The sequence below is a fragment of the Ovis canadensis genome, chromosome 14, assembly GCF_042477335.2.
Source record: "Ovis canadensis isolate MfBH-ARS-UI-01 breed Bighorn chromosome 14, ARS-UI_OviCan_v2, whole genome shotgun sequence".
Taxonomy (NCBI): Eukaryota; Metazoa; Chordata; class Mammalia; order Artiodactyla; family Bovidae; genus Ovis; species Ovis canadensis.
This window is the reverse complement of record NC_091258.1, coordinates 36,966,279-36,979,567: the sequence shown is the minus strand read 5'-3', so window position 1 is coordinate 36,979,567 and position 13,289 is coordinate 36,966,279. Positions and strand designations below refer to the sequence as shown.

Sequence of the window (13,289 nt, the reverse complement as noted above, 5' to 3'; positions counted from 1 at the left end):
CAGGCCAGGTTGGGGGAATCCACCCTTTGGAAGTCACTGGCTGGTTTCTTCTGGGTCATGTATCCTTCCTGCTCCCATTCTGGCAGGGGCACGTTTCCAATAGTTTGGGGTTACATCTGGGAAAATATTTATAGATTGTCTTACTGACTACATTCCTGGGCACATTCTTTTTCCTTACCAAAATGAGTTGGGGAATGAGGCCCTCAGAAAGAAAAAACAAAAACGTCAAACAATAGTAAATGTCATTTACCAATAATTTAAAAGTATTTACTGATTACAATCATATATAGATACTTACTCTGCCATTACATTCCGGATTGTACTGGCAAAAAGGACAGGATCACTTCTTTCTTCATCACTTGGTACTTGAACAGGCATAAACTGAAAGGCAAATAAACCTTTCCATTATAATTGTGAGGCCTAATATTTTAATTGCTACATAAATTAATTTATAAGCTGTCATTATATGAAATCCCCTGCCTTTCTAGCACACAGGTTACAAGATAGAATGTAAAGAACACACTGTGCTTGGACTCAGATGTGAATTCAAGCTCTGGGTCTTTCTGTATGTTAACTATTATGACCTTTAGGTTTTCTGAACTGTCTCCTCAACTCTAAAAAGAGGGCTATGCTCACCCACATCCCTGGTTGTGGTGAGGATGAAATAGGTCAATGTCTGGAATTCTGGAAGTTGTAAAGCTGAAACTGCTCAGATCTTATTCTCAAAGCTGCCTTTTCTCCCAACCAGCCTTTGTGTTTGAAAGTGTTATTAGGAGTAGCACTTTGTTTTTTGCAGTTTATCTTCTCTATCCATTTCTATATCAGTCATACTTTATCACTTGATCAAACTTTATGCTTTATTATTTCTTCTGCTTGTTTTTTAACCCTATGTAGGCTTTCTATCTGTTGTCTAACATCATGTTTTCCTTTATCATTTTAAATTTTACTTTTTTTCTCCACGTGATATTCTGTGATACCTCATTGATACTGTCCTTGTTTTTGATTATAGTTTTCTAACATTAACAAGGTTTTGGTACTGTTTTTAAATCATTTTACATTTTTTGAGCACCTACTATGTATCAGGTAAGGAGAACAGGACCCTAACTCCTGCTCTAAAGAAGATACATATTTTAATAGGGTAGACTGACACAACACAAACTATCATTACCCTTAATGATAGGGCTTAAAAGCTTAATTAACTTACTTAAAGTTATATAGGTCACATGACCAGGATTCAGCCCAAGGCCAGTCTGTCATATTTTACAGCTCTCCTGGAGTATGAGCATGAGTGACAGGAAATTATTAATTTGGTCAAGGGGCTGGGCAAAGCAATCAAAGAGGTTTTACAGAAAAGCTAACACTTGATCTTGACTCTTTGAGGATAAGCATGATCTTGTCAATAGCCACTGTTTATCGATTATGAACCAGGCACCATGCTAGGTGTTTAATATGTATTGTTTTATTTCTCTAATCCTTTCAATTCTAGTCATAAGGAGTTGGGGTTCACAAATATTAAATGAATTGCTCAAGATTTCATGGCTCATTTCCATTTTAAAAATATTTCTTAGGCACCTGGTGTCTTCCAGGTACCGCACTAAGCCTTGAGATCAGGACATGAAAGTTCTGTACTCAAGGAGGTCTTCATGCAGTGGGAGAGAAATGCATGACACAGTGAGCTAAGTCCACAATAAGAGTCACCATCCTTCAAGCACCTACTGTGTGCTGGGCAGTTTACATAAGGTGTTTTTTTTTTTAATTAACTTCTATTGGAGTGTAGTTGCTTTATAATTGTGTTAGTGTCATACAGCAAAGCAAATCAGTTTTAGGTATACGAATATCCCCTCTTCTTTGGATTTCCTTCCCATTGAGGTCACCACAGAGCACTGAGTAGAGTTCCCTGTGCTCTACAGTAGGTTCTCACCTATTTTAAACTAGTATCAATAGTGTATATCTCTCAATCCCAGTCTCCTAATTCATCCCACCCTATTTCCGTTCCCCCCAACCCATACGTTTGTTCTCTGTGTCTGTGTCTCTGTTTTGCAAATAAGATCATCTATACCCTTTTTCTAGATTCCACAGATATGCAACAATATAAGATATTTGTTTTTCTCTATCTGACATTTCACCCTGTATGACAGTCTCTAGGTCCATCCACATCTCTACAAATGACTCAATTTTGTTCCTTTATATGGCTGAGTAATATTCCATTGTATATATGTATGTACCCCATCTTATTTATCCATTCCTATATAAAAGGGTTTTATGTGACGAACTCTTTCAACAATTTCATGAGGCAAATTCTACCCATTTCCCTTTGACAGGTAAAGAATGCGGCTCTGAGAGGTTAAACAATATAGCTAAGGCCATACACAAATGACCAGGTCACAGCTTGAAAGAAAAGTGAAGATTTGTATAAATAACACTACTTTTGGACTCACACAGATCTGTTTTCAAGCCTGTTAATCATATTTAAGAAGTCTACGGGCAATGGTGACTCAGAGATAAAGTTTAAACAAGGGAGTGAAATGACCAGGTCCAAGTTTTTGAGCAGTAACTTCGGTGGCAGGTGGAAAAGGAAATGGCAACCCACTCCAGTACCCTTGCCTGGAAAATCCTATGGACGGAGAAGCCTGGTAGGCTACAGTCCATGGGGTTGCAAAGAGTCAGACACGACTGAGCGACTTCATTTCACTTCACTTTCGGTGGCAGGGAGTGGATAACCAAAGGGGAAGACGACCAGAGCAGGGAGGAGCCCTGGAGACAACTGCAATCAACCTGTGAGTGATGGTAATAACATGAGCAGAGGGAGGGGGGATGTAGAGGCCAGAATGGCCCCAAGGGACATTTTTAGGATAAAATGGACAGAAGTCATAGGATAATGTCATTTTACCTCTCACGTATTTTTTTTTAACATCCTCTCCAAGAGGACAATGTCACAGTGCGGAGAGAGCATGGGCCTGGGTTGACGCCTTGGCTCTGCTATGCGAGATCCTGGAAAAGTCATTTAGCCTTTATAGGCCTCAATTACCTCTACTGTCAAAGGAAAAAAATTTGACTAGATTCCGTCCTTTTCAGCTGGACTTCTAAGTCTAGATCACTTAGTACCGTCGTTCTTTAAGCTGGAAAAATAAACTAAGCCACCAGAGGTCCCCACATCACTTATATATCCAGAGCAACAAACAATCTGCAACTATTTCCAAAAGTTACCTCCATCCTGTTCAAGTTAAAATCTCTTACAGTTGCTTAGGGTGAAATCCAAGAGAGAAACTATGTTAAAAGAGATGTTCACAGAAAAACTAACAAAATAATATGATCAATTAAAGTTTTAAATTGTCAAATAATTATTCATTTTTAAAAAGCCAAAGGATCATTTATAATACACTTGATTGGTGGGTCATAAAAGCACAAAGTGAAAACCCTAAAAAAATAAATTGCTGTTATACTGCTAACTGAACACAATACAATGAACTATGAGTTTGGTTGCTTTCAGTGCAGGAAATATTTTCCACAAAAACAAATTCCACTGAGAGTTCAAAGTAATTAACAGTCTAGATTTGACACTCATAGGTCTTGGAGGCCCCCAATCCTTCTGAGAAGCCATTCAGTGGAAATTCTAATAAGTCATTTCTCCTTGGAGAAGACTTTGTCCTCTATATCACATTTCCAATTTGTACAAAGTCATTCAAGGTTCACTGCATTAACATATCTTTTATTTGGAAGGAAGATCAGCCAGAGAGAGGATAACTGATTGCCATTATCTATCACTGAACCCTAATCCACACCTAAATACCCCAGTGACCCCAACCAGAAATTTTCTACCACAAAGTTTCTACCTTTATCTTCTCTTGCTATCCTCAGTATCCACACTGATGGCCTATCTTGATTTCACAGCCCCTTCACCTGGCCATAGATACCTTTCTCAACTCTGCCTTGGCCATTCTGATCTCCTCCTCTGACAAGGTTTTCCATGACTTTCTCATTATCTATCAGTGTTTACTCCTCCCTTGACCTAGTCATGCAGAAACTCTAAGAAACTGATGGTCTCTCTCAGCACCTATTCATCCCTCTCTATCCACCCGCTCCTGGCAACATCTGTCTGCCTGTCTACACTGGACTTTGGGAGTCAGACACTTCTATATGACCTTTCTGTCACCTAAATCTGCCACTTCTGCCACATGCAGGGTGCTAATCACATGCTCAGTCACCTCTCCTGATCCTGCCTTCCTCCTCCTGTTAGAGAGTGATGCTAACTGAGAGATGCTCAGCAAAGGTACAAAACCTCATTGGCTGAGGCTACTACAAATTCATGTTCAAGTCCTTGGAGCTGCTTGAAAAATTATGTAATTTCTCAAGGTGACCATGCTGGCTTCAAATATAAAAGTACTTTTTTTGGAATTCCCTGGCAGTCCAGTGGTTAGGACGCCACACTTCCACTGCACGGGACATGGGTTCAATCCCTGGTCAGGGAACTAAGATCCCACATGCTGCAATGAGACAAAAAAAATTTTTGTTTCTTATACTGAAGATCTTTTATCCTTCTAGTTTGTGCAGGTGGGCCAAAATATGTGATCTTAACACCAAGTCTATTTTTTCTTTTTTTATTGTCGATGTGATGGGAGAGGATGAAGGTACTTAAATCGAACCTCATGCTGCTTGGAAGCCCTCTTATATCCCCCTTTGACCTGCGGCCATCCTATTTTCCTGTTTCAGACATGGTCCTTGTGTCTCAAGTTGCAATTCCACTTTCATTTCAATGATACTTCATTTTCAACTTTAGAAAGAAGACAGTGAAGGAGTTCAGGTCATGCTACAACAAATATGCCTCTTAGATATATTGATTATTTTAAGCTGAAGACACTTAAAAACAGCAATGGAGGGAAAGGCTTTCTCTGAACTCCCCTTATCAGCCTATGACAGATCTTCCAAAAAGAACTTAATTGTCCTAAATCTCCTCCTAGGGAGTTTCATCATACAGGCAAGACTGACTCTCATCAGAGGGGAAGAGACCAGAAGGCAACATCACACCCAGACAAACTTTATCACACACCATCACATCTCCCATCTCTTCTAAGAGCCTACTGTTCTTTCTTAAAAATCATTTATTCTCCCCTAAGCGGCCTATGCCCTCCCTCCCCTGCTTTTATTATTAATAATAAGGTATGCTGCTGCTGCTGCTAAGTCACTTCAGTCATGTCCAACTCTGTGCTACCCCATAGATGGCAGCCCACCAGGCTCCCCAGTCCCTGGGATTCTCCAGGCAAGAATAAAGGTATACAAGCACTCAAATCTCACTTTTTTGGGGTATTCACTTTTTATTCCCTATGATGCCCTTGTGCATACCATATGAAAAGTTAAAAAATCTGTATATATCTTTTCTGCTGTTAATCAGCCTGTTGTCAGTTTATTTCATAGACCCAGGAATCTAACCTGGATGGGTAGAGGGAAATCTCTCCTACCCTACAGCATCCCATGTGAACTTCAATTCACGTTCCCACTGCAGCTGAGATAGGCTCCCCAGTCCCATTCCCCTCCTCACTGCAATCTTCTCTCCCCCCTCACCCTATTTACTCTGTACCATTCTGACCCAGACGAGGAGGAGGTCAGAGTCTAACTGGACTGCTTCCCACACTAGCATCCTTTGTACTTTTGGTCCCAAAAGTACCTCCTCAAGGGCCTTAGACTCCACACAAGATTAAGCCCCAATTCTCCCAAGCATTGTTTAAGGCTCTCTGTTACCCAGAGCCAGTCTTTTGCAAGAATACTCTGAACCAGTAAAGCTGGTTTATTCGTTGTTTAATGACCACATGAGCACATTCCTATTAAATAAATGATGACAAGAGGAAGATTGATTAGTGATGATACTATAATCAATCTTCTCCTCCTCTAAATAACAGAAAAGGATTTTAATAGGTGAATATTAAGAAATGTGCAGTTCTTTGAAATAGTGCCATTTGCAGAGATGTAGATAGACCTAGAGCTTGTCATACAGAGTGAAGTAAGTCAGAAAAAGAAAAACAAACATCATATAATATCACTTACATTTGGGATCTATAAAAATGGTACAGATGAACTTATTTGGAAAGTTTGCAAAGCAAAAATAGAGTCCTAATCATTGGACCACCAGGGAAGTCCCTTGTGAGAGTCTTGAGCCATGGTGCACATATACTTAGTGCCTGGCGGGCCTCTGGGATACATTTTCCAATTACAGCCCACCAGTGAGGAATTCAGAGAAGGCAATGGCACCCTACTCCAGTACTCTTGCCTAGAAAATCCCATGGATGGAGGAGCCTGGTAGGCTGCAGTCCATGGGGTCGCTAAGAGTCGGACACTACTGAGCAACTTCACTTTCACTTTTCACTTTCCTGCACTGGAGAAGGAAATGGCAACTCACTCCAGTGTTCTTGCTTGGAGAATCCCAGGGACGGGGGCGCCTGGTGGGCTGCCGTCTATGGGGTCACACAGAGTTGGATATGACTGAAGCAACTTAGCAGCAGCAGCATCAGCAGCAGCAGCAGCAGCAGTGAGGAATTAACATATTCAAAAGTCATAAAGTAGCTAGGAGTCCCCTGGGTGAAAGGTAGACTCATAAACTTCAAATTACAATTAAAATAATAATTTGGGCTTCCCGGGTGCGCAGTGGTAAAGAATCCATCTGCCAGTGAAGGAGATGCAGGTTTGATCCCTGAGTTGGAAGACTCCCTGGAGAAAGAAATGGCAACTCACTCCAATATTCTTGCCTGGGAAAACCCATGGACCAGTGGAGCCTGGTGGGCCACAGTCCATGGGGTCACAGAAGAGTTGCACACGACTGAGCGACTAAACAACAACAACAAAAACAAGAATACCCAATTTGAACTCCACAAATTTCCATCTTCAATTCTTACCCCTCAAATCCCTACCTATTCAGCTGTTTTCAACTGGCTGAAAGCTATTTTGAGTGTGAAGTTGTCGAACAAAGGATATATTCTTTGCTTTGCAGGAAATATTATCTGAATGGTCTAAGAACTGGTAGGAGGATGCAAATACTATAATTGAAAAGAAAGAAAGCAAGCTACGGCCCAGAAAGGAAATGTGGTAACAATGGTCAGGGCAAAAGCACGAGGAATTTGCATACCTCTGTTGTAACAGAATTTGACCACTGATATGTGTGCTAGACAAAAAAAATTAACAGTTCTGTGTGCATTTCCACATCTACTGCCAGATCTTAGCTAAAGAGGGGTAACTTAAGAGGAAGGAACTATATATATATATATGAACTTCCTAGTGGCTCAGTGGTAAAGAATCTGCCTGCAATGCAGGAGACCTGGGTTTGATCCCTGGGTCAGGATGATCCCCTGGAAAAGGAAAAGGCAACCCACACCAGTATTCTTGCCTGGAAAATCTCATGGACAGAGGAGTCTGGCAGGCTACAATCCATGAGATTGCAAAGAGCCAGACATGAATGAGTGACTTCTCACACACATATATACAAACAGTATCTCTGAATTTGCAGGGAAGATTGTATGGCTGTTTTATGTTTGGGTTTTCTTTTTCTTTTTAGATAAAGAAAACAGGGCTAGTTATCTGAGCAGCTATTCAAGAAGTAAGAACAGTGCTCAGAGTACTTAGAAGTAATATTTCTTTCCAACAAGGTTTCCCAAAATGCTATTCTATGGAACACTGGTTCTAAGAGGTTTCCAGAGAGAAAAGGAGTTCAGTGGTCAAACATTTCAAAGGCTCTGAGAAGTCTCAGAAAAAGAAATCTGATTCATTTTGCTTCTCCTCATACTTTCTAAACTTATCAGGATACAGATTAATAAATTTGTATATATCTTTTCCACTGTTAATTTGCCTGTTGTCAGTTTATTTCATAGACTCAGGAAATTAAAACTGTTTCTCTAGAAACATCTAAGATCTAGTGTTTTCTGGTCACACGGAGAGATACTGAGCTGGTTATAAAAGTGGGGAAGTGTGACACGTAATTAATAAACAAGTATCTTCATGGCAGACAAGCAACCTACAAGTCTCAAGAAAAATTTCATTGTAGTCAAACTCACTCTGACATAATTTGAGCTCCTACAACATTTGGCATTATTGACATCTAAATGGCTGAATAACCAAGCTATCTAACAAGGTAAAATAAGATTCTTATAACTTAAATTCCACAGTCCTGTCACTTAGAGCACTGGCCCCCACTCAGGACTCTGAATTACAAATACAAACTTAAGGTTTTCATTACAAAAGCTGTGGATGCAATTGGAAAATCCAAGCAAAAATCTGAAGAATCATTATTCTGATCCTCTCTCTTCAGAAGCTACCTAAGGGTATCACCAAAGCCAACAAGATTCTGAACTCAAAGGCCCATTATTCCATGTCATCCCTAGAAACTAAGCAGAGTTCTTGGAATCAGTCTTCAAAGTCTTAAAAATCTGGTCAGAATTTTCAGAATATTCTGATTACTCCTCCACTCCCCACCTGCCACTGTAACTGAACGTGAAACAGTGTCCTGTGAATGACGATATGAGCTGCCTTTATGGCTCTTCTGCCTTAATGGCTCACATAACACGATTTCTTCAGGTTTTCCATGTACAGACTATTCTAAAAATGAGAGTTTCTGACTATGCCTCTCTCACAATCTCTCAGATTTCACAGAACATAAATCTTCAAGAAGCTGAGGGGTTCCACCAGCTACTGTAGCTCCTTTGGCCAGGATGTGAAGGCTTATCATGAAACTTGGCAGAGATCAGCATTCAGTTCAGTTCAGTCACTCAGTTGTGTCTGACTCTTCATGACCCCATGGACCACAGCATGCCAGGTCTCCCTGTCCATCACCAACTCCTGGAGTTTACCCAAACTCATGTCCATTGAGTCAGTGATGCCATCCAACCATCTCATCCTCTGTCGTCCCCTTGTCTCCTGCCCTCAATCTTTCCTGGCATCAGGGTCTTTTCCAGTGAGTCAGCTCTTCGCATCAGGTGGCCAAAGTATCGGAGTTTCAGCTTCAGCATCAGTCCTTCCAATGATCACCCAGGACTGATCTCCTTTAGGATGGACTGGTTGGATCTCCTTGCAGTCCAAGGGACTCTCAAGAGTCTTCTCCAACACCACAGCTCAAAAGTATCAATTCTTAGGTGCTCAGCTTTCTTTATAGTCCAAATCTCACATCCATATATGACCACTGGAAAAACCAAAGCCTTGACTAGATGGACCTTTGCTGACAAAGTGATGTCTCTGCTTTTCAATATGCTATCTAGGTTGGTCATAACTTTCCTTCCAAGGAGTTGCTGCTAAGTCACTTCAGTCATGTCTGATTCTGTGTGACCCCATAGACAGCAGTCCACCAGGCTTCCCTGTCCCTGGGATTCTCCAGGCAAGAACACTGGAGTGGGTTGCCATTTCCTTCTCCAATGCAAGAAAGTGAAAAGTGAAAGTGAAGTTGCTCAGTCGTGTCCGACTCTTAGCGACCCCATGGACTGCAGCCCACCAGGCTCCTCCATCCATGGGATTTTCCAGGCAAGAGTACTGGGGTGGGGTGCCATTGCCTTCTCCGCTCCAAGGAGTAAGTGTCTTTTAATTTCATGGTGGCAATCACCATCTGTAGTGATTTTGGAGCCCCAAAAAATAAAGTCAGCCACTGTTTCCATTGTTTCCCCATCTGTTTCCCATGAAGAGATGGGACCAGATGCCATGATTTTAGTTTCTCAATGTTGAGCTTTAAGCCAACTTTTTCACTCTCCTCTTTTACCTTCATCAAGAGGCTCTTTAGTTGTTCTTCACTTTCTGCCATAAGGGTGGTGTCATCTGCATATCTGAGGTTATCAATATATCTCCAACAATCTTGATTCCAGCTTGTGCTTCTTCCAGCCCAGCATTTCTCATGATGTACTCTGCATATAAGTTAAATAAGCAGGGTGACAATATGCAGCCTTGACGTACCCCTTTTCCTATTTGGAACCACTCTGTTGTTCCATGTCCAGTTCTAACTTTCCTATCCTGCATACAGGTTTCTCAAGAGGCAGGTTAGGTGGTCTGGTATTCCCATCTCTTTCAGAATTTTCCACAGTTTATTGTGATCCACACAGTCAAAGGCTTTGGCATAGTCAATAAAGCAGAAATAGATGTTTTTCTGGAACTCTCTTGCTTTTTCGATGATCCAGTGGATGTTGGCAATTTGATCTCTGGTTCCTCTGCCTTTTCTAAAACCAGCTTGAACATCTGGAAGTTCACGGTTCACGTATTGCTGAAGCCTGGCTTGGAGAATCTTGAGCATTACTTTGCTAGCATGTGAGATGAGTGCAATTGTGCAGTAGTTTGAGCATTCTTTGGCATTGCCTTTCTTTGAGATTGGAATGAAAACTGACCTTTTCCAGTTCTGTGGCCACTGCTGAGTTTTCCAAATTTGCTGGCATATTGAGTGCAGCACTTTCACAGCATCGTCTTTCAGGATTTGAAACAGCTCAACTGGAATTCCATCACCTCCACTAGCTTTCTTTGTAGTGATGCTTCCTAAGGCCCACTTGACTTCACATTCCAGGATGTCTGGCTCTAAGTGAGTGATCACACCATTGTGATTATCTGGGTCATGAAGATCTTTCTTGTACAGTTTTTCTGTGTATTCTTGCCACCTCTTCTTAATATCTTCTGCTTCTGTTAGGTCCATACCATTTCTGTCCTTTATTGAGCCCATCTTTGCATGAAATGTTCCCTTGGTGTCTCTAATATTCTTGAAGAAATCTCTAATCTTTCCATTCTGTTATTTTCCTCTATTTCTTTGCACTGATCACTGAGGAAGGCTTTCTTATCTCTCCTTTCTATTCTTTGGAACTCTGCATTCAAATGGGTATATCTCTCCTTTTCTCCTTTGCTTTTCACTTTTCTTCTTTTCACAGCTATTTGTAAGGCCTCCTCAGAGAGCCATTTTGCTTTGTTGCATTTCTTTTTCTTGTGGATGGTCTTGATCCCTGTCTCCTGTACAATGTCACAAACCTCTGTCCACAGTTCATCAGGCACTCTATCAAATCTATTTGTCAGCATTAAAAGGAATAAAAAGATAGGAGTGAGTGATGAAAATATGGCCAACCAGGATGGTGACATATTGGAAATTCCCCGAAGCTAGGAAGTTGTGCTTCCTAACACAAGTTTAAGGGCTAGTTCTGACAGCTTGGGTTTAGATACACAATTTGCAAAGGAACAGGGCTTATTTTCAAGGTGGCAAACTTAACTTACAATCTTTCTACATCTGATTTCTCCAGACTGAAAACTCACTATGATAAGAAAGGCCAAACCACAAGTTTCAAGGGTACATTTTGAACCACTTACCTCAACTTCCACCCTTGTGAAGGGCTGGCACCAAGTAAGCACACAAAGTTGAATGCTGAGGAGAAAAGAGAGAAGGCCATTTTTATGTGGTAATACAAGTACTATCTAATATTGCTCAACCATCCTTTCTTGACAAACAAGCAACCTTTGTCACTCTGTGTGTATTCTGCATTTATAAATGCCACTCTGCTGCTTTACCACTTTTGGGGCTTAGAGAACTATTCTTTTAAAAATACTTTTAATTTTTTATTATACATTCTTTTAATATTCTTTTCCTTTATGGTTTATCATGTGCTCAGTTGCTCTGTTATGTCTGACTCTTTGCAACCCCATGGATTGTAGCTCAACAGGTTCCTCTGTTGGGATTTCCCAAAAATACTGGAGTGGATTGCCGTTTCCCTCTCCAGGGGATATTCCTGACCCAGGGACTGAACCTGCATCTTCTACATTGGAGGGCAAATTCTTTATCACTGCACCACCTGGGAAGCCCCCATGGTTTATCATAAGATATTTTTTTAATTGGAGGATAGAGAACTATCCTTGATATTCAAAAGTTAAATTGCCAAATCACAACACCAAATATGTATTTGTGGGTCAGAGCCACAGCTCAGCAGAATGAACCCCAAATTTGAAGTCTCCTTGACAACTAAGTGAAAGTGAAGTCGCTCAGTCATGTTCTACTCTTTGTGACCCCATGTACTGTAGCCTACCAGGCTTCTCAGTCCATGGGATTTTCCAGGCAAGAGTACTGGAGTGGGTTGCCATTTCCTTCTCCAGGGGATCTTCCCAACCCAGGGATTGAACCCAGGTCTCTCATATTGTAGGCAGACGCCTTACTTCCTCTGCCAGGGAAGTTGGTGGCTCAGACGGTAAAGCGTCTGTCTACAATGCAGGAGACCTGGGTTAGATCCCTGGGTCGGGAAGTTCCCTGGAGAAGGAAAAGGCAACCCACCCCAGTACTCTTGCCTAGAAAATCCCATGGACAGAGAAGCCTGGTGTCCATGGGGTCCAAAGAATCGGACACGACTGAGCGACTTCACTTTTCACAAAGACTCCTCTAGGCCTAGAGAAAACTACTCACAGTCACATTTTAAGATATAGTAATTTGTCTATAGAAAAACTCCTGAGTAGAATATTATGTTACTAAATTTTTTTTAATAGTGAAAAAAAATACGGGCCCATAAAAATAAAAGCCACTCCACATTATCTCTCATTAAGTAAATTGTTCTTTAATGATTAACAGAGAGCTTTGAATTAATGATTTAAATATTGATTTGAAAATTCTGAACACTATTAAAAAAAATGAAACCACACACAACATCTCTTTAAACTTGACTTGTGTCCACACTACAGACAAACCAAACAGCATTTCTTATGGAATTCTCAAGGACAATTGGGGAAACTGATTTAGACATAACAGACACAGCGCTAAATATAACATGATGGAGATGAGAAGATAAGGTAAAAACGGGAGGTTACCACACATGAGTGCAATGTGACCTAAGATTTAAAAAAAGTTGTTTCTTTAGAAGATCTTGTGTTTATTTACAAATCCTTAGATATCTTTAACTCTGAAAATATTTTTTTTCCTTTCTTAGCTGTATTCTTTCTCCTATTTTTCCTCCTGTCACATACTTCTCAGGTTAGAAGCCTAGATTAAATACTTAACCAGTCTATTTACCCCCAATCTCCTATTTGACCTTCATTTCCACTGGACCAACTGCAAAACCAAAAAAAGTCACAATGAGCCCAAAGTCACTATCTCTAAGTGGACTTAACTTGTAAAGGCCCTGAGGATGACATACCTCAGGAAACATAAATATGTTATCCCTCAATTTTCAGGTATTTTTTTCCTAAAATGTTCTCATACTATTTGTTTCTGAAAACCAGGAATTAGAAATTAGTGATGACAGGAAAGGTATTCTAGCCAAGGGAATAAATAGATATCCTTTACAGTTTATGTGCCCTATTTTTAGTGTCATTTACTTAAC

The 13,289-nt window shown here is 40.7% G+C and overlaps 1 protein-coding gene across 3 annotated transcripts in view; it reads right to left on the bottom strand.

Annotated features, from left to right (window-relative positions):
* Positions 1-13,289, bottom strand: part of LPCAT2 (lysophosphatidylcholine acyltransferase 2) — a 65,595-nt gene that overhangs the window by 37,244 nt on the left and 15,062 nt on the right. For 2 of the 3 annotated variants that reach the window (XM_069549861.1, XM_069549862.1), the window contains exons 8-9: positions 11,299-11,353; positions 299-381 (exon numbers count right to left, since the gene is read on the bottom strand). In XM_069549861.1, the coding sequence (XP_069405962.1) occupies positions 299-381; positions 11,299-11,353 (138 nt within the window). Of the gene's footprint in view, positions 1-298; positions 382-11,298; positions 11,354-12,979; positions 13,019-13,289 lie in introns of all 3 variants that reach the window. The other variant, XM_069549860.1, reaches the window with a different exon arrangement.